Source organism: Podarcis cretensis (genome assembly GCF_951804945.1).
Source record: "Podarcis cretensis genome assembly, chromosome: 9".
NCBI lineage: Eukaryota > Metazoa > Chordata > Lepidosauria > Squamata > Lacertidae > Podarcis > Podarcis cretensis.
Window position 1 is genome coordinate 63979967 of NC_137178.1, and position 25668 is coordinate 64005634.

Here is a 25668-nt window from a genome sequence, read left to right on the forward strand (position 1 = left end):
ATTTCTTGTCCTGTGATAAAAATACTTCTGTTTCGATTGCCAAACCTTTCAGGGGAGCATTTGCAAGCGTTTGGAACCATTTTTGAGTGAATTGCCAAAAAATATTTTCTGCCGGATAAGTTGCTGAGGGCTGATTTCTTGTCCTGTGATAAAAAGCCTTCTGTTTCGACTGCCAAACCTTTCAGGGGAGCATTTGCAAGCATTTGGCACCATTTTTGAGTGAATTGCCAAAAGTCAGATTTTTGCTGAAATTGTGACCCCGGGGCTTAGTGATTTTTCAAAAAAATATTTTTCGCCGGTTAAGTTCCTGAGGGCTGACTTCTTTTCCTGTGATAAAAAGATTTCTGTTTCAACTGCCAGACCTTTCAGAGGAGATTTCACAATCGTTTGGCTCCATTTTTGAGTGATTTGCCAACAGTCAGATTTTTGCTGAAATCGTGACCCCGGGGGTTAGGGATTTTTTTCAAAAAAATCTTTCTCCGCCGCTTAAGTTGCTGAGTGCTGATTTCTTCTCCTGTGATAAATAGCCTTCTGTTTCACCTGCCAAACCTTTCAGGGGAACATTTGCAAGCGTTTGGCACCATTTTTGAGTGAATTGCCAAAAATCAGATTTTTGCTGAAATTGTGACCCCGGGGCTTAGGGATTTTTTCAAAATAATATTTTCTGCCGGTTAAGTTGCTGAGGGCTGATTTCTTGTCCTGTGATAAAAAGACTTCTGTTTCGCCTGCTAAACCTTTCAGGGGAGCATTTGCAACCGGTTGGCACCTTTTTTGAGTGAATTGCCAAAAGTCAGATTTTTGCTGAAATTGTGACACCGGGGCTTAGGGATTTTTCCAAAAAAATATTTTCTGTCGGATAATTTGCTGAGGGCTGATTTCTTGTCCTGTGATAAAAAGACTTCTGTTTCGACTGCCAAACCTTTTAGGGGAGCATTTGCAAGCGTTTGGCACCATTTTTGAGTGAATTGCCAAAAGTCAGATTTTTGCTGAAATTTTGACCCCGAGGCTTAGGGATTTTTTCAAAAAAATATTTTTTCTGCAAGTTAAGTTGTGGAGGGCTGATTTCTTGTCCTGTGATAAAAAGGCTTCTGTTTCGACCGCCAAACCTTTCAGGGGAGCATTTGCAACCATTTAGCACCATTTTAGAGTGAATTGGAGAAATTCAGATTTTTCTGATATTGTGACCCCGGGGCTTAGGGTTTTTTTTTTAAAAAAAAATTAATAAATTCTCAGGTTAAGTTGTGGAGGGCTGTTTTCCTGTCCTGTGCTACATAGCCTTCTGTTTTGACTGAATTGGAGAAATTCAGATTTTTGCTGAAATTTTACCCCGCCTTGTGATCTCCGCTGAGGTATTTTTTCAGAAAAATGTTTTTCCGCAGTTTAAGTCGTCGAGGGCTGATTTCTTCTCCTATGATAAAAAGACTTCTTTTTCCTCTTCCAAACCTTTCAGGGGTGAATTTGCAACCGTTTGGCACCATTCTTGAGTTTACTGGATAATAAGTCATTGTGACGATTTGTCAAAGGTGGTTGGATACAAACCAACCAACCAACAAAAAAGCAAACAAAATGGTAATGCTAATACAATATGAACGTCTTGTTTGAGCGACCGTAAAAACAGGAGGATAAAAAATAATTCCAGATGCCCCCCTGTTTATCACAAAGTTTTCATAAAAGATGGGTCTCATACCCTTCAACATTTCTCCAGTGGAAACAGGGACGTCCCATTCCACATTGCTAATTTTATTATTTATACCCCACACACCTAACTGGGTTGCCCCAGCCACTCTGGGCAGTTCCCAACATATATAAAAACATAATAAAATATTAAACATTTTAAAAAATCTTCCCTATACAGGATTGCCTTCAGATGGCTTGTGGGTCGGATAACTCCATACCCTCCAACACAGGGATGTTCTAAAAAAAGTGGGACATTTCAGACTCAAATCAGAAACCAGGATGGCTTCTCTAAATCAGGGACGTCCCTGGAAAATAGGGACCTTTGGAGGGTCTGGGTTTTCCATGTGTGCATTGCAGCTGATTGGTTGGATTCCGGGCCCCTCCCACTTGTGAAAAAACTGAGATTCAGAGCATTCTCCCAATAGAGGAAGGGTAGGAGGCCATTTTTGCCAATTCCCTCATCCAGTTGCACTCCTCAGCAATTCTAGGGGGAGCGGATTTTTAGACGGCCACAAGAGAATTAATGGCATTGCCTCTGCCTCCTACCTTCCTTCAGTAGGAACATCCCATAACTCATGGTGAGTCTGGACTCAGCCTCTTTTATTCACAGTGTTTTTATGGATCAGGATGGAAGACAACTTCTCCAAATTACAGCTTCCTAGACAACATCCAGAATAACAGAAGAAGCCACAATGGGAGTGACTGTGGAGATGCACAGGAGTTTAAAGCTACCTATTTGTTGTAAACAATTGTGGCAGTGCTGCTTGCTTATTTTCTTCTAATGAATGTATGCTCTGGGGGAGGAAATGGTAAATTATCCCTTCTTTCTCAACGGATGCCTGTAGGTATTTATTCATTGTGCTGAGATCTTATTAGATGCAACACGGGGCAGCTTTCTTGTAAAGCTATCTTGCCAGAGATTCAACAAATTCTGCACATGTTGCATAAGAAAGACATGGCTTTATAAAGAGATCTTCTGTTTAGCTTTCTTCATATTGTCCTTAGAAAATAATACTTGGACCCCAACTAAATGATCCATTTTGTTGCAGCCTATGGAGGTAAATTCCAATATGGATAATTAGCGTGAGAATGATTCTTCTCTTCTGATCTCACATTAACTTGAAAAGAGAAACATAGATTTTTCTAGAGTTAAGTGCATACGTGCTGGTTTGAGCAATTCCACGGAGTCGATTTAATTCTCTTTTTTAAAAGGAGAAAGCATTAGTGGGCATTGAACAGTAAGGGAAAGGAGTCAATAAGAAAGAAAGGAGCCACCCAGAGTGGCTGGGGAGACCAGGCCAGATGTGTGAGGTATAAGAAATTGTTGTTGTTGTTGTTGTTGTTGTTATATCTACAAGGCACATGGTACAAGAGGGAGAAGATGGTCAACACAAACTGTATTCTCAATGCTGGAGGTAGGGAACAATTGTAGATACATTGATATTTGACCACATTTCCACACTCATCCCTCCCTCCCTTATGACCCCTGATCAACAGGATTTGAGGGTTTATGAATCCCTTAAAAAACCTGCCATACTTGTTTGAGTTGAGATGAAAAATGAGGGTTCACATCATTTGCAGCCATTGTTCCATCAAATAAGTTTCTTCTTCACTCCAGAACCTTGTCCCTTCAAATGTCTCTCATTCTCCAACAGAGCATAAGCAAGGAAGAATGGGGACAGTGGCTAGGCCTTCACGGCCTAGGACCCTCGTACCTACGGGACCGCCTCTCCCGGTATGCCCCACGGAGAGCCTCAAGGTCCATAAATAACAACACTCTAGTGGTCCCGGGCCCTAAGGAAGTTAGATTGGCTTCAACCAGAACCAGGGCCTTTTCAACTCTGGCTCCGGCCTGGTGGAACGCTCTGCCTCATGAGACCAGGGCCCTGCAGGATCTGATTTCTTTCCGCAGGGCCTGTAAGACAGAGTTGTTCCACCTGGCCTTTGGCTTGGAGCCAATTTGATTCCCTCCCTCCCTCTCTTTCTTTTTTCTTTTCCTTCTCCTCCTGCGATGAGGCTACATTTTAATATTTTAATGTTCCATTATTTTAATGTTGTATTTTATTTTTGTTTTTAAGTTGTAATCATTCATCTTGTTTTTATTATTGCTTGTAAGCCACTCTGAGCCTGGCCTTGGCTGGGGAGGGCGGGGTATAAATAAAAATTATTATTATTATTATTATTATTATTATTATTATTATTATTATTAAAATGCCTTAATTCATCTCTAGCCCTCATCAGAGCAAGTTGCTCATTAGGAGCTCTCCTTGGTGCTGAATAAATCAGCCCACCCTTCTTGCCATTCCACATGGTTCCAAAACAGGACAGCCAGGGAGCGTAGCCTTATTTCACTCACCCTGCACTCATCCTGAAGTACCAGCTATAAGGGAGAGCTGCCTAAACATTCAACTACCACAATCCTTCAAATAAATTGTGAAAAGGGAAGGTTTTAGCTCTGGGTGAGGAACTGCATAAAACTTACAAAGTAGCTCAGTCAGTTTGAACACATGCACATAATCTCATTTCCCTGGAAAAGAACTTCTGGGGAATTCAAGAGAATTAATTGCATGCCAAGGCACCCGAGCCCCAAAGTTCCCAGGAGAACAATAAATTACACTGACATGGAATATTTAGTTTATGGGTTCCAACTAGGCCACAATTTTATTGGTTACAGATGTGAGTGGTTTGGCTTAGGCATTGGGGTGAAGCCAGGCTATATATTGACTCCTGTCCATCTTCAGGGAGTCCACGGAAGGGCAAACCTTTGATAGGGGGTGCTCTAGAACTTATGTCAGATAGTGGCACCCCGTGGGGTCCCTGTAGGGGCTGTGACATGGCCCTAGCCCATGCCCAGGCTTCAGACAGTATTCACACCTTGGATCTCTTTAACAGGATACACTTACTGAGGAGGGGCAGGCAAGGCAACAACCTCCCCTCCAACCAAACAAAGGCTTACCCAATGCCTAACCTCACAAAAGTTATGATGATTGCTACTAGGTAGGCAAAAACCCAATGGTGGTGCCAATTTGCCAAGTGGAAAAATTCCTACATGTCCCCAACAACCAGGCTGACATATGACAACTGCCATAGCAAGGTCATATCAGAGCAAAGCATGAAAAGAGGGTGGGTGGGTGGGTAGGGTGATCTGACGAAAAGGCAAGGCAGAGTGAGCCGGCCGGCCGTGCAAGAAATTAAATGGCCCGTGGCCACACCCTCCATGGCAGCAGGTTGGCTGGGCCGACCCCAGCACAGATGATGCAGCCGGTTGTGATGCAAGGGGGAAGGCAGCATGCCCCCCCCCCCACGCCGGAAAACTGTTGAGGCTTGGCTGATTGGCTGCAAAGCCATACACCAGATAAATGGTGACCGGACTTCTCATACATTGCTTTCATAAGAATCAGAGCTCAAGAAATTTGCATTTTGATCTGAACAACGTTGTTGCAGGTGGCGCTGTGGTTTAAACCACTGCACAGCTTGGACTTGTCAGTCGGAAGGTCGGCGGTTCGAGGCCCCACGACAGGGTGAGTTCCTGTTGTTCGGTCCCAGCTCCTGCCAACCTAGCAGTTTGAAAGCACACCAGTGCAAGTAGATAAATAGGTACCGTTCCGGCAGGATGGTAAATTGCGTTTTCCGTGCACTGCTCTGGCTTCGTGGAAAAACTGTCTGCAGAAGCAGACAAACGCTGGCTCCCTCGGCCTGTAAAGCGAGATGAGTGTCGCAACCCCAGAGCTGTTCGCGACTGGACTTAACTGTCAGGGATACCTTTACCTTTTAAGTCATTGCAAAGATTGCAACATCTCTAAACCTTCTCTGCAGCCCATTTATAGGGGATCTGCTACGTATATGGACTCCTTTATGCTTTAACAAGGGCTGATGACCTGACACAAAACCTCACATATATTAAGTAAAATAGAAACATCACCACCCAACCCCACTCCCACTCATCTTTCCCCCCTCCACCTCTTTCCCCCTATTTTTCCTAATGTCTCAACAAATGAAACCAATTTGTTTAAAAAAAGAAAGAAAAAAAAGTGTTACATGGAAAAAAAATACGAGAGAGAGATATTGCACATACCTTTGTAAATCAAGAAAATATTTAATAAAAATACATTAAAATAACAACAAGGGCTGATGACATAGAAGCATCAGAGCTAGAGGCTCTCTGGATGTTTTTGAATTCAGCTCCCATTAGCAAGGTCCAATGGTCAAGGATGGTGGAAGTTTTTCTTTTTTAACCAGAGTAATTGGAAAGTCCTTTATTACAGATCAGGCAGATTAAAAAGGCAGACAGTTAGGACTATGTAAACCAGAAGACTGAAACAAAAATGCACTCATTTGACCATTTCAAAAACAATGTAGAAGAAGAAGAAGAACAGTTTGGATTTGATATCCCGCTTTATCACTACCCTAAGGAGTCTCAAAGCGGCTAACATTCTCCTTTCCCTTCCTCCCCCAGAACAAACACTCTGTGAGGTGAGTGGGGCTGAGAGACTTCAGAGAAGTGTGACTAGCCCAAGGTCACCCAGCAGCTGCATGTGGAGGAGCAGGGAAGCAAACCCAGTTCACCAGATTATGAGTCTACCACTCTTAACCACTACACCACACTGGCTCTTTTTTATGTACAGAAAGAAGCTGAAGGAAAACACCCAAGAAGAGGTGTGTGTGTGGCCGTTCCCAGTCTACGCTGTGCTGGTGGAGCCATTTCTCTTGCTGGTCTCCTGCTAGAGAGGAATGATGGCAGCATGCCATCACTTTCTGCTGGTACTTAATGGGGCAGGCTGGCATGGGTCAGAGGCACCATCACGACGAACCAGAAGCTGCTGGATGAAAAGTGACTCATGGTCAATGGTGACAGAAATGCCATGCCATAGAATGGCAGGAAGTTGCTGTTTCTGCAGTTACAAGAAAGATAACAGAGGGACCCACCAAATTCCCTCTTGGCTTTGAAGACACCAGGGCTGCTGGACTGACTGATACAAGTGAAGGACAAAATCTAGGTGTTCATCAGAATTTAGTAAAAGCCCACCATTTTCAGTGGCTTTCCAGTCCTAAAGGTTCAGCAAGGTCAAATCAGGAGGATTTCCCATCCATCACATAGTAGTGATACATCAATCCCAAGACTAGGGCTCCCAAAACAGGGATCAGCCAGACTGTCCAGAACTTGATTCTTTAGACTTGTTTGGAACCCTGGAGGCATTAGGATTATGGTCACATGGATGAACCTCTCCTATAAGGTATTGGTCGAGCATTTCTTGGGCATCCAAGATAAGTGGCCAATATCTTCAAAGTTCTCAGTGGCATCTCTACCAGCTTGTTAGAGCAGAACCTCCTCTCCACCTCAATGCTTGCTGTGGAAGCGGGTGATGTCATAGACGCGTCTGCTGATGACCAGCCAGGTCTCCTCTGTGTTTCGCTTTGTCACTTCGTCCAGGCTGAAGATGGACCCCCTTTTGTGGGGGCCCGGAGCAGCCCTGCTGCTTCTGTGCCCCTTCAATGACACCATTCAGACTCGCCCGCCTCGGCCGAAGGGGATTTTTGGGCTTCCGCCAAGGATGGTGGAAGTTGTTGCCCAACAAGATCTGTAGCCCCAAGATATACAGACATTGGGAAGTATTGGATAGTATTGGATAGGCATTGGGTTGCTTTAATTAAGAGACCATCCTTGAAATTAAATAATAATAAAAAGACCCCTTTCTTTCCCCAGGGCTACAACAGTTTAACAAGAAGGTACAGCAACTCGGACTGTCAGTGGAACTTTTGCAATCAATGTCCCTACCATCTGCCAAGGCTATAATAAAAACTAGGTTGTGGGATATCGAGCACCAGGAACTAACATTAGCAGCAAAGAAAACATGTTCCCTTCTTTATTTTCAACTTTCTTGGGCACATGAAACTAACCACAAGTACCTTGAATTTCTGCTTAACCCTCAAGAAAGAAGAGCATTTTCGCTGGCCAGGTTTAATTCAAATCGATCAAACCTCCTTCGGGGAAGGTTCTCAGGCAGGGTGGAAGGAGAAAGAACTTGCCCATGTGAAGACCACCTGGTGGAAACCCTTACACATATGGTTCGTAATTGTAAACCATATGCTGATCTCCATCAGCAATTTCTAGAATCATAGAATCATAGAATCATAGAGTTGGAAGAGACCACAAGGGCCATCGAGTCCAACCCCCTGCCAAGCAGGAAACACCATCAGAGCACTCCTGACATATGGTTGTCAAGCCTCTGTTTAAAGACTTACAAAGAAGGAGACTCCACCACACTCCTTGGCAGCAAATTCCACTGTCAAACAGCTCTTACTGTCAGGAAGTTCTTCCTAATGTTTAGGTGGAATCTTCTTTCTTGTAGTTTGGAACCATTGCTCCGCGTCCACTTCTCTGGAGCAGCAGAAAACAACCTTTCTCCCTCCTCTATGTGACATCCTTTTATATATTTGAACATGGCTATCATATCACCCCTTAACCTCCTCTTTTCCAGGCTAAACATGCCCAGCTCCCTTAGCCGTTCCTCATAAGCCATCGTTTCCAGGCCTTTGACCATTTTGGTTGCCCTCCTCTGGACACGTTCCAGTTTGTCAGTGTCCTTCTTGAACTGTGGTGCCCAGAACTGGACACAGTACTCCAGGTGAGGTCTGACCAGAGCAGAATACAGTGGCACTATTACTTCCCTTGATCTAGATGCTATACTCCTATTGATGCAGCCCAGAATTGCATTGGCTTTTTTAGCTGCCGCGTCACACTGTTGGCTCATGTCAAGTTTGTGGTCAATCAAGACTCCTAGATCCTTTTCACATGTACTGCTCTCAAGCCAGGTGTCACCCATCTTGTATTTGTGCCTCTCATATTTTTTGCCCAAGTGCAATACTTTATATTTCTCCCTGTTAAAATTCATCTTGTTTGTTTTGGCCCAGTCCTCTAATCTGTCAAGGTCGTTTTGAAGTGTGATCCTGTCCTCTGGGGTGTTAGCCACCCCTCCCAGTTTGGTGTCATCTGCAAATTTGATCAGGATGCCCTTGAGTCCATCATCCAAGTCGTTGATAAAGATGTTGAATAAGACAGGGCCCAAGACAGAACCCTGTGGCACCCCACTAGTCACTCTTCTCCAGGATGAAGAGGAACCATTGATGAGCACCCTTTGGGTTCGGTCAGTCAGCCAGTTACAACTCTGCATCCCCAAATGGATCAACTCTGCATCCCCAAATGGAAACCAGAGTTGGAGGTCATACATTTTCTATTATTGGGGAATGATCAGGAGCTCACCAAGTTAGTGGCTAAATATCTCTATTTGGTTTTTTGTCGTCGAAATACACTGCAGACATCTGAACTCCCTGGAGTCCTAGAGATGTGACGATAGACTGCTCTGCCTCCTTTCTTTTAGCAAATGATTTGTGCCACTGGGGAAGTGGTAATTCTATATTGATTTGTTTTGGATGTTTGGATGTTTGGATGTGATGCCAATAAAAGGTTTGATGATGATAGTGAATAAAAAGGTTTGATGATGATGATGAATAAAAAGTTCTGCAGAAATGTTGGGAGTAAGTTCATAAGTTTAAGAAAAAAGCTGGAGGACCAACTTTATGCCTTGGAAGAATTATATCTGGCCAAGTTTTATTTACATTCTTTCCTTCAGAGAGCATATGTCCTCAAATGACTGAACACAATACACCATGTTCTGAAGTATTTTGGGTCTTCTGCTCATCCTCTTTCATTTTGAGGACACAGTTCTGATAGCCTTTCCTGCCATCTTGCTTCATTTATTTTAATTAGACATAAATGCATATTATTTGAGCATTGTGTACAGAGGAGCTGCAATCTATATAAGATGAATGTTGTCTCCAATAATGTTCATGAGTTTTAATTTGGAAGATTGGATTTCATACATTTCTTTGGCAAAGTGATATTGAATTTTATACGTGATTTATAATAAAATCAGAAGGAGACCAGTGCAATGTAAGGGATTTAACATTCAGGCGGCAGACTAATTTCCCCTGACTTGAATAAAATGTGGAGATGGCATTCAATAGAACATTAACTGTTTCCTGACTATTCTTTTTCATTTGGGTTTATTTGCTTCCTTTTTAAAATACCCCAGCTTTCTTCCAAGGAGATTATAGCTGCATTTCAACCTCACAATAGCATGTGTTGTAGGTCTGGACTAGAGATAGTCACTTGCAGAAGGCCACCTGTGAGCTTCAAGACGAAATAAAGAATTTGAAGCTGGACTTCTCACATCCAGGCTAAACACAACAGCTGTGGCAGGTGGTTACATTCTGGTTCCCAGTAAAACCAACAGCCAAAGACTGATGGTTCAGAGGAGCCCTAGTTTAGTAAGAGGGAAGAGAATGTTCAAGATTCAAATCTCAATATTTCTATTTTGAAAATATCAGAAAAGATTTCAGCCTAAGTCTCTGGGGAGTCAATACTGGACAAATTAAATGTTTTAGGGGAAATAATAAATAATGAGCACAAAATTTTATCTAAAATGTATAAAATGTTGCTGGAATGGTACACAAAAGACGAGGAAGTTAAATCGGTTATGATTCACTGGGCCAGAGATTTGGGTCATAATATACAGTTCAATGACTGGATAAAATTATGGAATGAAAATATAAAATTTACGGCATGCACTGCGCTAAAGGAAAATGTTATGAAAATGGTTTATAGATGGTATATTACACCCGTAAAATTGGCAAAAATGTATAAAACATGTAATAAGTGTTGGAAATGTAAAGAAAAAGAAGGAACATTTTACGATATGTGGTGGGATTGCAAGAAGGTGAAGGGTTTCTGGGAATTGATATATATAATGAGTTGAAAAAGATGTTGAAATATACATTTGTTAAGAAACCAGAGGTTTTTCTTTTAGGAGTAGTAGGAAATGAGATAAATAGAAAGGATTGTAAACTTTTCCAATACGCAGTAACTGCAGTGAGAATACTACTGGCCCAAAAATGGAAACAGGAACAACTACCGACGTTAGAAGAATGGAGAATGAAACTGATGGACTATGCAGAATTAGATAAACTAACGGGGAAGATCAGATATCTATGAGATCAAAAGTTCATTGAAGATAGGGGGAAATTTTCAGATTATTTGAAATGTATATGTGATGAGCAAACAACGCTAGTGGGATTTCAAGAAGCTCTGTGAATGTTTGAGGAATATTGTGTTGAAGAAAAATAAGAGGGTGAAGGTATATAAAATGCAATATAAAAATTAGGAAATGTGTAATTAAAAAATTGAATAATAGATGATTGTTAGAGAGGCTGAAGGAAGTCCAAAAAGAGAAAATATGTGATAAATTTAGATTGGATATTATAAATGTATGTTGGAAAATTAATAAAAATTATTTATAAAAAATTTATAAAAAATTAAATGTTTTAGGGCTAGATGCACCAGTGTCATTGGTTCAGTGGAAAATGGCACCATATATTCAGATGCCCCCTTTTTTCCTTCTTCTAGATATAGGATCAAATGTAGAATGGAAACATTTGATGTCCTTGGATGGTCCGCATAGTGGGAGTCTGTGCTGAAGTTGCTTCCAATTATTATCATTGTTGTGTTGTACAGTGGAACCTCGGTTTTCAAATGAAATCTGTTCCGGAAGATCGTTCGACTTCTGAAACATTCAAAAACTGAGGATTAATGGGCAGTCGGCAAAATCCATTGAAAAAATGGGGGGAAAATGCAGCGGAAGCCGTTCAACTTCTGAGGCGTGTTTGAAAATGGAAGCAATTACTTCCGGGTTTTGGGTGCTCGGGTTCTGAATCGTTTGTCAACGGAGACGTTCGAGAACCAAGGTTCCACTGCATCTAAGTGGAACTCAGAACAGCCTTCATGAAATTAATTAACATCAGTTAGTTGAGTCAATGGAGTTCAATGGGTCTATTCTGAGTCTTATGGAAAAGTCAGAACCTAATTATGATCATCATCATTGCCAATCATGGCAGTAAAGTTTAAGTGTGATTGTAAAAGAATCTTGATAAGTTCTTAACGACATTTATCATGCTGCTTAAACCAAACTATAAATAACATTAGGGATCTGATAAGAATAGTACTTAAAATATTGTACAATAGAAGGGAAAACGGAGGGAGAAAAAATAATAGTAGTAAAAGTGAACTAGTGCATCTGTTTTAACATAGAGAACAAAAATTTCTCCGACTGTGATGTAAAGATGCACCTTGTTCATTGTTCTTAAAAAAGCAATGCAAGGGAATGTTACAAAAGAGAAATTCCCACAGTGTTCCTTGTTTGTTCATGATGCATGAAATAAAATATGTCTGCTGTCTCTTTTTATCTGAGATACCACTACTGAGAAAAGAGGGGTGACATTGCCATGGCGTGTTGGTTCTGCGAGAAATCTGTTTTCTTATACAACATCTGTATCTGTTTCCCCCCTCTGAAAGTGACGATAAAAGTAACACTGTACCTTGAACTAGCGAAGTGGAGATGAAGTATGTAAAGCACGGACAAATGCTTTGCTCCTCACAAAGAGAATACGAGGCCAAATTAGATGCCTGCTCCTGTCATTTCCCACAAAGTCGGCTCTTTTCTGCGGAGACAATGAAGCATATATTGAATGGGAACAAGGAGGCTCTCGACGCGCGCTGACAGAAGTGTTCGAAATAATGAAGGGATTCAATAAGACAGAACACAAAGAAAATTTACATTAGACTGGTGTTTCCAACCCTACAGAAGTGTACGAAAAATAAACATTCTGACAGTGGGTGATCCATGCAGGAGAAATGTTGACATGGGAAAAAAGGAATCCTCAGGTGTAAATATGGTATGTCCTTTAGAGGAGAAATTGTGAATTGTAGAATTTTAAATACCTGTCATCATCCTTGGCTTCACTCAGTTTTGTTTATAACACTCTTCCATTTCCTTCTAGTTGTGAGGGTAGGTGATGGGAAGGGGCTTCACAAGTGGAGTAGCCTAGGGCCTCTCTTCATCTAAATCTGGCCCTGTTGAGTTGAGCCTGACTCTAATGGGATGTATGTTGGTCAATTCCAACTGCCACACCCTGCCTTCATCCCCAGCCAGTTCAGCTTTTATTTTGTTGTTGTTGTTGTTTAGTCGTTTAGTTGTGTCCGGTTCTTTGTGACCCCATGGACCAGAGCACTCCAGGCACTTCTGTCTTCCACTGCCTCCCGCAGTTTGGTCAAACTCATGCTGGTAGCTTCGAGAACACTGTCCAACCATCTCGTCCTCTGTCGTCCCCTTCTCCTTGTGCCCTCCATCTTTCCCAACATCAGGGTCTTTTCCAGGGAGTCTTCTCTTCTCATGAGGTGCCCAAAGTATTGGAGTCTTAGCTTCAGGATCTGTCCTTCCAGTGAGCACTCAGGGCTGATTTCCTTCAGAATGGATGCGTTTGATCTTCTTGCAGTCCATGGGACTCTCAAGAGTCTTCTCCAGCCCCATAATTCAAAAGCATCAATTCTTCAGCGATCAGCCTTCTTTATGGTCCAGCTCTCACTTCCATACATCACTACTGGGAAAACCATAGCTTTTACTATATGGACCTTTGTTGGCAAGGTGATGTCTCTACTTTTTAAGATGCTACTCCATGGACAAAGACAACAGCTTTTATTTACCAAGGGAAATTAGGGACTTGGCCCCTCTTCCACTGCTGGGGAAAAAACCTGACTGCACGTATTTGAATGCAGTAGCTTTCCTCCACATTTCTGCCCCTTTCTGGGACTCTCTCTTGTGCTACACAGAAGATACTGCATGGAAACACATGTAGCACTGCTACATTGGTTTTGAAAGGGAAACATTGAACATGGACACATTTCCCTTAGAGTTTGCCAGGATACTCCTCATATTTGCCACTACCAAGTGACCGAAGAAGTGCAGACTTTCTGAGACTGCGATCATAGCACTGCATTTTTAATGGCTGTAACCCTGAATCAAATTGCACCACCTAAGTAGCTCGCCTAAGAGGTGGCTGTATTTTAAGTTGTTTGACTGTATGAAACAGGCCTTCCATTCTGCAGATGGAAGGAAAGAATGGAGACAATAACTACAGTTACCTAGCGACCAAGGTCGCAATTGGAGTCAATCTGAAAACACTCTTTTCCTACCCTTCATGTTCCTGTGATCTCCCATCTCTTCTACATCCTCTTTCCCTAGTTTCCTGTATCCCCTTCAGATTCTTTCCTGTCTTTGCCCTCATTCCTGTGGAGTGTTAAGTTGTGGGTGAACATATCAGACGACACAGCGATTCTTCAAACAGCTCTTGTTTATTCACAGGCCAGAACAGAACTGAACTGCAGGGTTCAGCTAGCCTGCTTATATAGAGCTCCACTAGAACGCAGCAGTAACCATTTTCTGTAGCTATCCAATCACTGAACGTCACTTTCGATCTCTTATTTGCATATGTGGACCTGAACTATCTACAGTATCCCCCTGCTGGCTCAGGGTGAGAACTTCAGTACATAACATGGAGAATTTCCTTCTTCACTCTGACATCCATTTCTGGTAGCCTTAGGCCACTGCTGTCCCTAGAAATTCCTTCCCCTCTTCCAAGGAATGGGGCACAGACATGTGGGGGAAGGGAAATCCCATGGAACTGGTAAGGTGAGAGGCAGGGAGACCAACAGTAGGCAGAGCCAAAGCTAATGGCAGGCAGAGCTAATCCATTTTGCCCTCCTATTCATGCATGCTGAGATATTTAACAGCAACACTGAGACTTCAGAGGAGGAAGCTAGTAGACAGTACCAGCTCTAGACTGGTTGTAGCAGAGTGGATAAAAATTAAATGTTTTTAATATATACAGTGGTACCTCGGGTTACATACGCTTCAGGTTACATACGCTTCAGGTTACAGACTCAGCTAACCCAGAAATAGCACCTTGGGTTAAGAACTTTGCTTCAGAATGAGAACAGAAATTGGGCGGCAGCAGTGGGAAGCCCCATTAGCTAAAGTGGTGCTTCAGGTTAAGAACGGACCTGCAGAACGAATTAAGTACATAACCAGAGGTACCACTGTATATCAATTTTTTAAATTTAAATCGGATTGTTTTGATTTTAATTGGATTTTTAGAAATTTAAATCGGATTTTTAAAATAAAATGCTTTCGGAGGAAAAATATTTCTAAAGATAATTTTCTATTTAAGTTACATTATAGTCCAAAGGCTATTCTTCAGGGGAAAGTATTTGTTAGTTAAGTTTTTCATGTGTGCTAAAACTCAGTCTAAGTTTTTTTTGTGTTTTTTTTTTTTTTGAGAGAGCCAGCAGACAGCAAAACATACATTAAGATAACAAAATGGCTGCAGGAGAACAGAAACAAGATGGCAAGACAAGACAAGACTGCTGGACTAGACTGAGAAAATGGCTGTGTGACTTGGCTCTTTTATAGAGTCAGCCAGAGCCACGCCCATCTCCCAGGTCACATGCAGGGGGAGGAACAGGAAGTTACACTGACTGGATGTCCCCCTGCCTGTGCCCACTCTAGGGAAATAAGGAATGTTGCATTTGACTGCACCAATGGATTACATCCCACAGTGACAAGTTTTTTCGGGTCCACCTTTGACCTTCCTTGGTGTTGTTCTCCAAGGCAATGGGGGGGGGGGGACAGCTGGATCTCATTCAGCCCATGATGGAAGCATATATTCTCTTGTTGGTACTTGGTGTTGCTAGGCAACAGCTCCCACTGAGGTCCTCTGACACAAGGAAGTGGGTCACTCCACATCTGCTATCAAGGGATGCACAAAGTGCCATGGACCTTGTAAACTTGAAGTTTTCGTTAAACTGAAGTGGACATTGTTGAGAACATAAGACAGCCTTTCCCAGCCCAGCTGGGAACTGCTGGTCAAAACTTTTGGAGGGTCCTTGATTGACATAAGTAGAGTCCTTTTGGATCTCTCAGACTGAGGATTCATCTTAATCCAGGACTGTCCTGCACCAGTGTGAGAGGGTCCTATTTAATCTCAAAATAGCCTTTTCTTCTTGTGTGTGTGTAGAACACAGTGCACCTGTTTCACCTGGAAGAAACAGTCTGACATTTTTTTTGGGGGTATAATATTTTTACTAATTTTCACAAGAAACAAAACCATTGCATTAAAGAAAGGAAAACATAAGAGAAAACATTTAAATCAACTGCATACACAATCAATATTAAATCCACATTATGGGATTACTTGAATTGACTTCCCTCCCCTCCCTCCTCTGGTTCCTTTGTATTATCTTCAATCATGCATGTCAATAAAATCTTTATCTCTAATTGCCTCCGAATCTAAACATTGTCTATAACATTACACGTTTGGGTTTTTAAAAATCCTGATTATGTATTACCGTATTGATCTATAAGATGCACCAGACCATAAGACATACCTAGTTTTTTGAGGAGGAAAACAAGAAAAAATAATATTCTGAATCTCAGAAGCCAGAACAGCAAGAGGGATCACTGCGCAGCTACTGGGATAGCTGTGCAGCCTGTATTTGCTCCATAAGACGCACACACATTTTCCCTTACTTTTTGGGAGGGAAAAAGTGAGTCTTATAGAGCAAAAAATACAGTAACTTGCGTCCATTGCTTTTGACATTGAGCTATAGAGAGCAGGTTTGCCACACAAATGTGTCTGAGCTTGAGTGCGGAAGGAAGTCATTTCAAAGTGAGCTCTTCTCTTATTTTTGGTCCTCTGAGTCATCAGAACAGCCCCTTGAAGAAAGGGATTCCATCTCATCTCTGCGTTTGGCAGCTAAGCTTGAGCCCTGGGTGAGTCAGTTGGCGGAGGCACCCGTGTGGAAATGTTGCCCGCTAGCAGCTGCGAATGATAGCGTGCCACTCTAGATCTGCATCAGAGACCTAAAGGTGGCCTCGGGTGAAGCCTGCGAGAGGGCAAGAGGGACAGGGACAACCTCCCAGGTCCAGCCACAAGCCTGGAACGGATATTTCCCTTTCCTGACTGTAGGCTTACCATGTCCTTTCTGATCACGGGGTGGCAGTCATTAACCACCGTGGGCTGTTTTCCTCCTTCCTCCAGTGAATCGACAGGCGAGGGAACTTGGGAAACGGAGAAGCCTGTAATAGCTTCTGATTGCCAAACAGAGCCTGAAAGAAATATGCTCAGGCAGGCAGAAATTCCTGTAGCCTGCCTAATCTCTCCCTCCTCTATTTACAATAGTGGAATGAGTAGAAAATGGCAAGCCATTGAGCGCTCCTCACAGTGAATGTTGCCTTTCCTGGGAAGTAAATTTATTTTTTAGTTTATTTATTTAATTATTATTATTATTATTATTATTATTATTATTATTATTAATTTCCCCAGCCACTCTGTGTGGCTTCCAACAGAACACTTAAATACAATAAAATATTTATTCAATTTATACACTGCCCTATACCAGGAAGTCTCAGGGCGGTTCAGAAACAAGACCACAACATATAAAATCAAACCAAAACCAATAATCCAATAACTGCCCCCCCCCAGCCACATTCTAAAAGGGTGTTGGATGTCATTGAGATCAACCCCTGGTTAAAAAGGAACGTTTTTGCCTGGCGCCTAAAGGTGTATAATGAAGGTGCCAGGAGAACTTTCCTAGGGAGAGAATTCCACAGATAGGGAGCCACTGCAGAGAAGGCCCCGTTTTTGTGTTGCCACCCTCCGGACCTCTCGAGGAGGGAGCACACGAAGGAGGGCCTCAGAAGATGGTATCAGGGTCTGGGTAGGTTCATATGGAAAGAGGCGGTCCTTGAGGTATTGTGATCCTGAGCCATTTAAGGCTTTATAGGTCAAAACCAGCACTTTGAATTGGGCCCAGAAACTAATTGGTAGCCAGTGCAGTTGGACCAGGATCGGTGTAATATGCTCAAACCGTCTTGCTCCGGTGAGCAACCTGGCCGCTGAAATCACTGTTGTCCACAGAGCTCATATCATTGCTGGGACAGGATTAGTAGACAACTGGTCACACTGATTGTGAGTCGAAGGTAGAGATAGGGCAAAATTTAATTAACTTTGCATTTAAAAGCAAAGCTACCTAATTTATACTTTTCAAAATAATACATGGAACCAAAACAGAGCCATCCTTCAGAATTCGCTCTTCTCCACTCTTTTGTAATGCAGTTCTCCAGTTAAGCAATGTCTGCAAAAATGCATTATATTAGGGATGATTGCTTGTGTATTTTAGGTAACACTGCAAAAAATGTGCATATTAGGAGAAATTTGGATTAAAATGCTGGTGAGTTTTTAGGAATACTTTCAAAAAAATCACATTTGAATGTGGAAATGTAGAGAACTGAACCTAGGACTGGAAAAAATGAGAGAAACTGAGATGGGTAGATTTGCCAATCCCTAGGAGATACTAATGTTTTTGTGAGCCATGATCCTAAAGATAAAGATGCAAACAGAGAGACTGAATAATTATCCTATTACATCCTGTTGCTTTGTGTTTTTAATATACAATCTGCACATATTCATTTTGAAAGCAAGTAGAACTAGCAATAGGTATGTATGCTGTTTGGAGCATGACTATTTTCAGATACCAATACAGCTCATCCATTTTTGGAAAGTCTGAATATCAGCAGAGCCAGAACATGTAACATCATAGAAATGGCTGTGAATGAATGAATTATCATGAATGGCAGATAATTGGGAAACACTCTTAATCTTGATTTCTCCAGAACTTTTTCCCTTCTGCTCATCCTCCTCCTTCCTTTTATGTACACAGTATTAATTTTTATTAACATCATCTTAAAAAGGTAGGGACCCCTGACCATTAGGTCCAGTTGCGGACGACTCTGGGGTTGAGGCGCTTATCTCGCTTTACTGGCCAAGGGAGCTGGCGTTTGTCCGCAGACAGCTTCTGAGTCATGTGGCCAGCATGACTAAGCCGCTTCTGGCGAAACCAGAGCAGCGCACGGAAATGCCGTTTACCTTCCCACCAGAGCAGTACCTATTTATCTACTTGCACTTTGACATGCTTTCAAACTGCTTGGTTGGCAGGAGCTCACCCTGCCACGGGGATTCGAACTACCAACCTTCTGACTGGCAAGCCCTAGGCTCTGTGGCTTAGACCACAGCGCCACCCGCATCCCTAACATCATCTTACAAAGTGGTTAAATGCACACCCTGATGACTTAATAGTTAGATCCACCTATTATAGAAAACAACTGAGAAAGCCCTAAATCACAAAGCTTCAGAATAGTTACTGCAGATTTTAAAGTCAGTTTCATTTCCATTAAACATAAAGCATCTATTTGGCACATGTGAGTATCTGACCATCTAGGAAGGGATGCTGAATGAATCCACTGATTCTAGATGCAGGTTTTTAAGACACGGTTTGCTTCTGGAGCACCCACTGGAGGTCATAAAAGCCTATGCACACATAGGAACACCACGTTTGAGTTCTGAAACATTTTATATACTCACGAAAAGCCTTTTCAAGCCTGAAACTACAATTGGGAAGTTTATTTATACTACTTGTTTCATTGTCAGTGTAAATGACCATTTGGTTTACAAAACACTTATGGAAAACATCCTGGTGGATTTCTTTCTCTCTTTTTTTTAAAGGAAAGTCCCTTTTTTATTTCAGCTTTTTGTATCGACATTGCACCATATTTTTCTTTGAAAACGCAGACACCGAGGCCATCTTGTGGTTAAACACAAGTACTTCCAGTGCTTTTTTCCACTAAAAAAAATAATGTTTAGGGGTACTCTTATTTTGATTCAAGAAAAATCATCATTTTATAGTTCAAATCGGGAAAAATAAAAACAGTAAATGGACAAAAGTGCAAAGATTCACAAAATGTTTAGGGGTATGCGTACCCCCAGAAAAAAAAGCACTGAGTACTTCTAACTGAAAGCTGGAAACTTAACATGAATTTTAAAATCAAATTTTTGTATTTCTGTGGGCTTCTCTATTCTCCCAAATAGGGTCTGGAAGTGTATTTTGCCACATTTAAATGGCCTTTCTCATGAATGGTTTGGCTTCATGCTGTACCATCTACGGAAGAAATCCTGAGCTCCAATCTGCTGGGCTGAGGGGCTCAGGATGAGATGAATCCCTGGCTCATTGAAAGGTATATGGGGTATTTGAGGAAAGACACTTGGAAAACAAAATGCTCAAATACTGGGGACTTCATTAAGGGTGCTGAGAATAGTTGGGAGGTCCTTATTCCCCACTCAGAGCAAATATCTTCTTTCCAGGAAAGTCTGGGAATTGTCTCAGAAGTGGCTTAGTCATGCTGGCCACATGACAGGGGGAAAATTGTCCGCGGACAAGGGCCAGCTCCCTTGGCCTGTAAAGCGAAATGAGCGTTCGCAACCCCAGAGTCGTATGCGACTGAACTTAACTGTCAGATGTCCTTTACCCTTTTAAGGGGAATAGGGGTCCCCTAAGAATTATCACCACTCTACAGTCCCCCAGATTCTTGGACGGGGGGGGGGGGGGGGACTACAACTGTTTAAAGTGGCCATTCAGAAGCAGTGCTTTTTTTCTTTAAAAAAATGTTTAGGGGTACTCTCATTTTGATTCAAGGAAATCACCATTTTATAGTTCAAACCGGGTAAAATAAATACAGTAAATGGAAAAAAGTACAAAGATTCACAAAATGTTTAGGGGTATGTGTACCCCTGTGTACCCCCCAGAAAAAGCACTTTTCAGAAGTAAGTTTTACTGAGTACTATGGGGCTTACACCCAGGAAAGTTGGTATAGGATTGCAAATGCAATCCTTAATATAAATACATTAAGCTGCTTTTACGGTTGCTTGCAGTGAGTGGTACAGTGGAACCTCGGTTGTCAAACGTAATCCATTCCAGAAGACCGTTCAACTTCTGAAACGTTCAACAACTGAGGTGCAATGGCCGGTCGGCAAATTCCTTTTAAAAAATGGAGAAACACGCCTCGGAAGCAATTCGGCTTCCAAGCCGCGTTTGAAAACGGAAGCATTCACTTCTGGATTGTCTGCGTTTGGCTTCTGAATTGTTTGGCTTCTGAAGTGTTTGACAACCGATGTTCTACTGTATTCAACTAGGTTTTACTCAGACCTATTAATACAGTGGTACCTCAGGTTACATACGCTTCAGGTTACAGACTCTGCTAACCCAGAAATAGTGCTTCAGATTAAGAACTTTGCTTCAGGGTGAGAACAGAAATCGTGCTCCAGTGGCGCAGCAGCGGCAGGAGGCCCCATTAGCTTAAGTGGTGTTTCAGGTTAAGAACAGTTTCAGGTTAAGTACGGACCTCTAGAACGAATTAAGTACCGTATTTTTCGCCCTATAGGACGCACTTTTTCTCCTCCAAAAATGAAGGGGAAATGTGTGTGCGTCCTATGGGGCAAATGCCGGCTTCAGGAAGCTTTCTGCAAGCCTTGGGAGCCCGCGGGAGTTCCCACTGGGCTCCCACGGCTTGCAGAGAGCTGGTTGCACCCCGAAGCCTGGGTGCGCTGAGCAGTCGCGCCCAGGCTTCGGGTAGCTCTGCGCAAGCCGCGGGAGCCTTCCCACGGCTTGCGGAGAGCAGCCTGTTCTGGGGGCTGGGGTCAGGGGAAGCTCGGGCTTCCCCCGCCCCAGCCCCACACCAGGCAGGGGGGAATAATTTTTTTTCTTTATTTCCCCCCAAAAAAACTAGGTGCGCCCTATGGGCCAGTGCGCCTTATGGGGCAAAAAATACTGTACTTAACCCGAGGTACCACTTCCAGTAGCACCTTAAAGACCAACTAAGTTAGTTCTTGGTATGAGCTGTGTGCATGCACACGAAAGCTCATACCAAGAACTAACTTAGTTGGTCTTTAAGGTGCTACTGGAAGGAATTTTTTTATTTTGTTTTGACTATGGCAGACCAACACGGCTACCTATCTGTAACGAGGTACCACTGTAAGCCAAGTTCGTAATGTTCATTAATTTAAATATGTCTGCTCTGAGTAAAACTTTGCTGACAAGTACCCAGTGACCCCGTGTATTTTTGGGTCCCCATCAAAACCACACATAGGTATAATTTCTGTCTACAGGCCTGGCAGAGAAATGTACTGCCGAGCAAATGAAGCAGTGTTAAAATATACGTATCTAACTATTGACATCTCCCTCCTGAATGGTTTTCATTTTTTCATAACTGAAATGAAGCAGTCGTTCAGAAAGAGTAGAGGAAAAAAGACAATTACATAGACTCCCCATCCCCAACTGGCCTACTAAAGAAATCAGGGTGACAATGAGATTTCCTCCAGAAAACTTTGCTCTCCCATTTGAACCGGAGATCCTCGACGAGATCGCTTCTGCCGCTTTTATAGAGATAGCGAGAGAGGAGCTGGAGCTTGTTAGCAGATCGCGGAAGATTCCTTTTCCAGAAGCACAGGAACTCATAGATCTGTTCAGTGAGATTATCAGGGCACTTCAGTTTAATAAATGGAAGAGTGCTCCGGCGGAGAGGCAGACAGAGAGCAAGGCAAGAAGCATTATCTTCCGACAGCTCGTGTGACAGCCAGTACAGTAAATTGTCCCACAGTGCATCTGCAAGTAAAAATATTAAGACAGTCATCATCAAATCTTTATTACGGTCATAGACCAGCATAAGTAGGGCAGGGTACAATCCTTTAGAATCTGTAAAATGTTTCGGAAAGCTAAGAAGTATTGAAACAGAAGGTATATATAAAAAACTATAAGAATCTGAAAGAAATGAAAAGAGTCTAAAAGAAGGGTTAGAAGCATTAAACGGATGTGGAAGAGCATAAAAGGTTAGTATATAAAAGACTATATCAATTTAGAGAGCATTCTGATGTTAGTGTTCATTAAATCTAGTTTGTGGCTAAGGGTTTTGTTTTAAAGGCACTGAATCGTATTTTAAAGGATTGAAGAAATCATAAGCATAAAAGATTTGAAGGAAATTAAGCCTCTTTGCTTCTTGAAAGAAAGGGAAGAGCAGGCGGAGATACAAAACCGACATGGCGACAACCGCACAACTGGCATTTTTGCACAATTCTTTTCTGGTTGCTTGGCTTTGCTGTGGTTGCAGCTCTGTGGTGGACCTAACTTAGATCAGGACCAGAGTGGGAACAAATGGTTAAAACCTGTTCCCCTCTCTCCCCTCAGTGTAGTCCTGATTCATATTCACCCTCTACCCTATTGTGGCTGCTATTTACTAAACAAACCACAATCACACGATAGCCAGTTGCACAATCATCACATCTGTTTTCAGGGCCATTGCTGCGCCACCTGTGCAAAGTGCTGTTGAAGTCACACAGGAAGAAAGAAAGACAAGGGATAATGGAAGGAACCTCCCGCCTGCCATTTTTCCTTTGTAAAACATGCCCTCCTCTGGCAGCTATTTTGCTGCTAAGAAGCAGCAACAAGGGACTCAGCTATACAGCCGCAAATAAAACATTTTAGGTGCGTTTTAAGTGCATTATACAAATGTGACACTAGATGGCGATTGTGAGCTTACGGCAAATTCAATGTACCGTATTGGCCCAAATATAAGCCGCACCCGCAAATAAGCCGCACCTTTAAAATTTAAGGCTTATTTGTGGGCGTGGCCCATCTCCTGGCACTACCTCCCCATGCCGGCGCCAGCTGCCCCCGTCCCCCATTCAGGGCGGTAGTGCCAAGAGGCGGGCACCCAGTGCTCAGTTCCGAATGTAAGCCACACTTTAACTTTTCACAGTAGGAATCTGGGGGAAAAAAGTGCAGCTTTTATTTGGGCCAATACGATATATATTTTTAAACATTATTTAAAAAAGCATTTTCACAGTGTTTTTTCTATGTGTCAAGATTCCACCTAGGGATGCGGGTGGCGCTGTGGGGTAAACCACTGAGCCTTGGGCTTGCTGATCAGAAGGTCGGCGGTTCGAATCCCCGTGACAGGGTGAGCTCCCGTTGTTCAGTCCCAGCTCCTGCCAACCTAGCAGTCCGAAAGCAGATCAAAGTGCAAGTAGATAAATAGGTACCACTCTGGAGGGAAGGTAAATGGCGTTTCCGTGTGCTGCTCTGGTTTCACCAGAAGTGGCTTAGTCATACTGGCCACATGACCTGGAAAAACTGTCTGCAGACAAACGTCAGCTCCCTCGGCCAGTAAAACGAGATGAGCGCTGCAACCCCAGAGTCATTCGCAACTGGACTTAACTGTCAGGGGTCCTTTACCTTTACCTTTAGATTCCACCTAGGACTTGAAGACACAAGCTGAATGAATAACATGACATTCAGCCCTGAGGTTAAAACACAAAGAACACTGTGAATGTGATCCATAATTGTGATCCACCCTTCATCATATCCTGTTGCTACTCGGCTAGGATTCAGATGGTCCTTAAATTCACAGGGTATGATTTCAGAGGCAACATGTGTGAAAACACGGCATACCATTTGCTGGGGTGGGAGTAGAAATGGGAATGCCTGGAACCCCCCCCCCCTGGAAAATTGGGGGAAAAAACAGTTTTTTTCAAAAGCCATTTTTTCCAGCCATTTTTTCCACACTTTTTTCATTTTTTTCCAGAACAAAATGCTCCCCCCCATTTTTCTGGTTTCCCCCCAGGCCTTTCCATCTCTAGGTGAGAGTAGGGAGTCTTCTTACCTGATGAATCAGTTGACATTATTTTTGTGCTCTGTGGACGAACGATAAGCTTTTCCCTCTGTACAAGAAAAGGTGTTCAGAGAGGGAAACAATAATGACTGAGGGATCAGAGAAGCAAACATGAAGCAAACAATAGTCTGTGTTGCTTTAGCAAAGGAGATGGGGGCATTCATGCCAAAGACCAAAAAACTAATGACATTGCCAAAGCTGCATAGATTAAGATACATAGGCTTGTAGATTACATTTTCAGCTGGCAGGATGGAGCAGTTTGGGTTCCTGGCTTCCCAACATGGAGTCTGCTGCTGGTACCTGAGAGGGGAAAGGTGGCCGGAAGGTTTTTCCCCACCCCCAGTGTGAGCAGATTGTTTTTCATCTACGGTGGTACCTTGGTTCTCAAACTTAATCGTTCTGGAAGTCCGTTCCAAAACCAAAGCGCTCCAAAACCAAGGCACACTTTGCCATAGAAAGTAATGCAGAACGGATTAATCTGTTCCAGACTTTTAAGAACAACCCCTAAAACAGCAACTGAACATGAATTTTACTATGTAACGGGACCATTGATCCATAAAATGAAAGCAGGAATCAATGTACTGTACTATAAAATAAATAAGACAGTATTGAAGATGATAAAAATTTAAATGAATTTTCTTCTTCTTCCCAGCACTGATGATAGTCATTGTTTGGATGGAGGGGAGGCTTTTATCCATTTCCGCAGTCACGCAATCAGTAGCTGAACTGGGTTCCACACAGTCACAAAAACAAATTATCTGAAAAAGCCTCAAAAAAGCAAAAAAAAAAAAAAGCAAAAAAAAAGTGCCAAACTTAATCCGTTCCGGAAGTCCGTTTGACTTGCAAAATGTTTGACAAACAAGGCTCAGCTTCTGATTGGTGCAGGCGCCCCAGAAACAACAGCCAAACAATCAGATGTTTGACTTCCGAAAAATGTTTGAAAACCGGAATGCGTACTTCCAGGTTTTCAGCATTTGGGAACCAAGGCATTTGAGTACCAAGGCGTTTGTGAACCAGAGTACCATTGTATAGGAAGCCCTTAAGGTAAAGGTAAAGGTACCCCTGCCCGTACGGGCCAGTCTTGACAGACTCTGGGGTTGTGCGCCCATCTCACTTAAGAGGCCAGGGGCCAGCGCTGTCCGGAGACACTTCCGGGTCACGTGGCCAGCGTGACATCGCTGCCCTGGCGAGCCAGAGCCGCACACGGAAACGCCGTTTACCTTCCCGCTGGTAAGCGGTCCCTATTTATCTACTTGCACCCGGAGGTGCTTTCGAACTGCTAGGTTGGCAGGCGCTGGGACCGAGCAGCGGGAGCGCACCCCGCCGCAGGGATTCGAACCGCCGACCTTTCGATCGGCAAGTCCTAGGCGCTGAGGCTTTAACCCACAGCACCACCTGCGTCCTATAGGAAGCCCTTACATCACAGCATAATCAAGGTCTTCTTCACCTTAATTTCCCCGTGGATGTGTGAGGTGAGCTGTGAAAA

General features: G+C 42.9%; 1 protein-coding gene and 1 long non-coding RNA gene across 2 annotated transcripts in view; one reads left to right on the plus strand and one right to left on the minus strand.

The window, feature by feature from the left end:
- The window catches only part of LOC307223644, a 454922-nt gene that overhangs the window by 382696 nt on the left and 46558 nt on the right, over positions 1-25668 (plus strand). The gene's annotated exons all lie outside the window — the stretch shown is intronic.
- The window catches only part of DTHD1 (death domain containing 1), a 28721-nt gene continuing 24556 nt past the window's right edge, over positions 21504-25668 (minus strand). The window contains exons 8-9 of the mRNA XM_079989887.1: positions 24174-24231; positions 21504-22120 (exon numbers count right to left, since the gene is read on the minus strand). Of these exons, the coding sequence (XP_079846013.1) occupies positions 21771-22120; positions 24174-24231 (408 nt within the window). The 3' untranslated portion in view covers positions 21504-21770. The remainder of the gene's footprint in view (positions 22121-24173; positions 24232-25668) is intronic.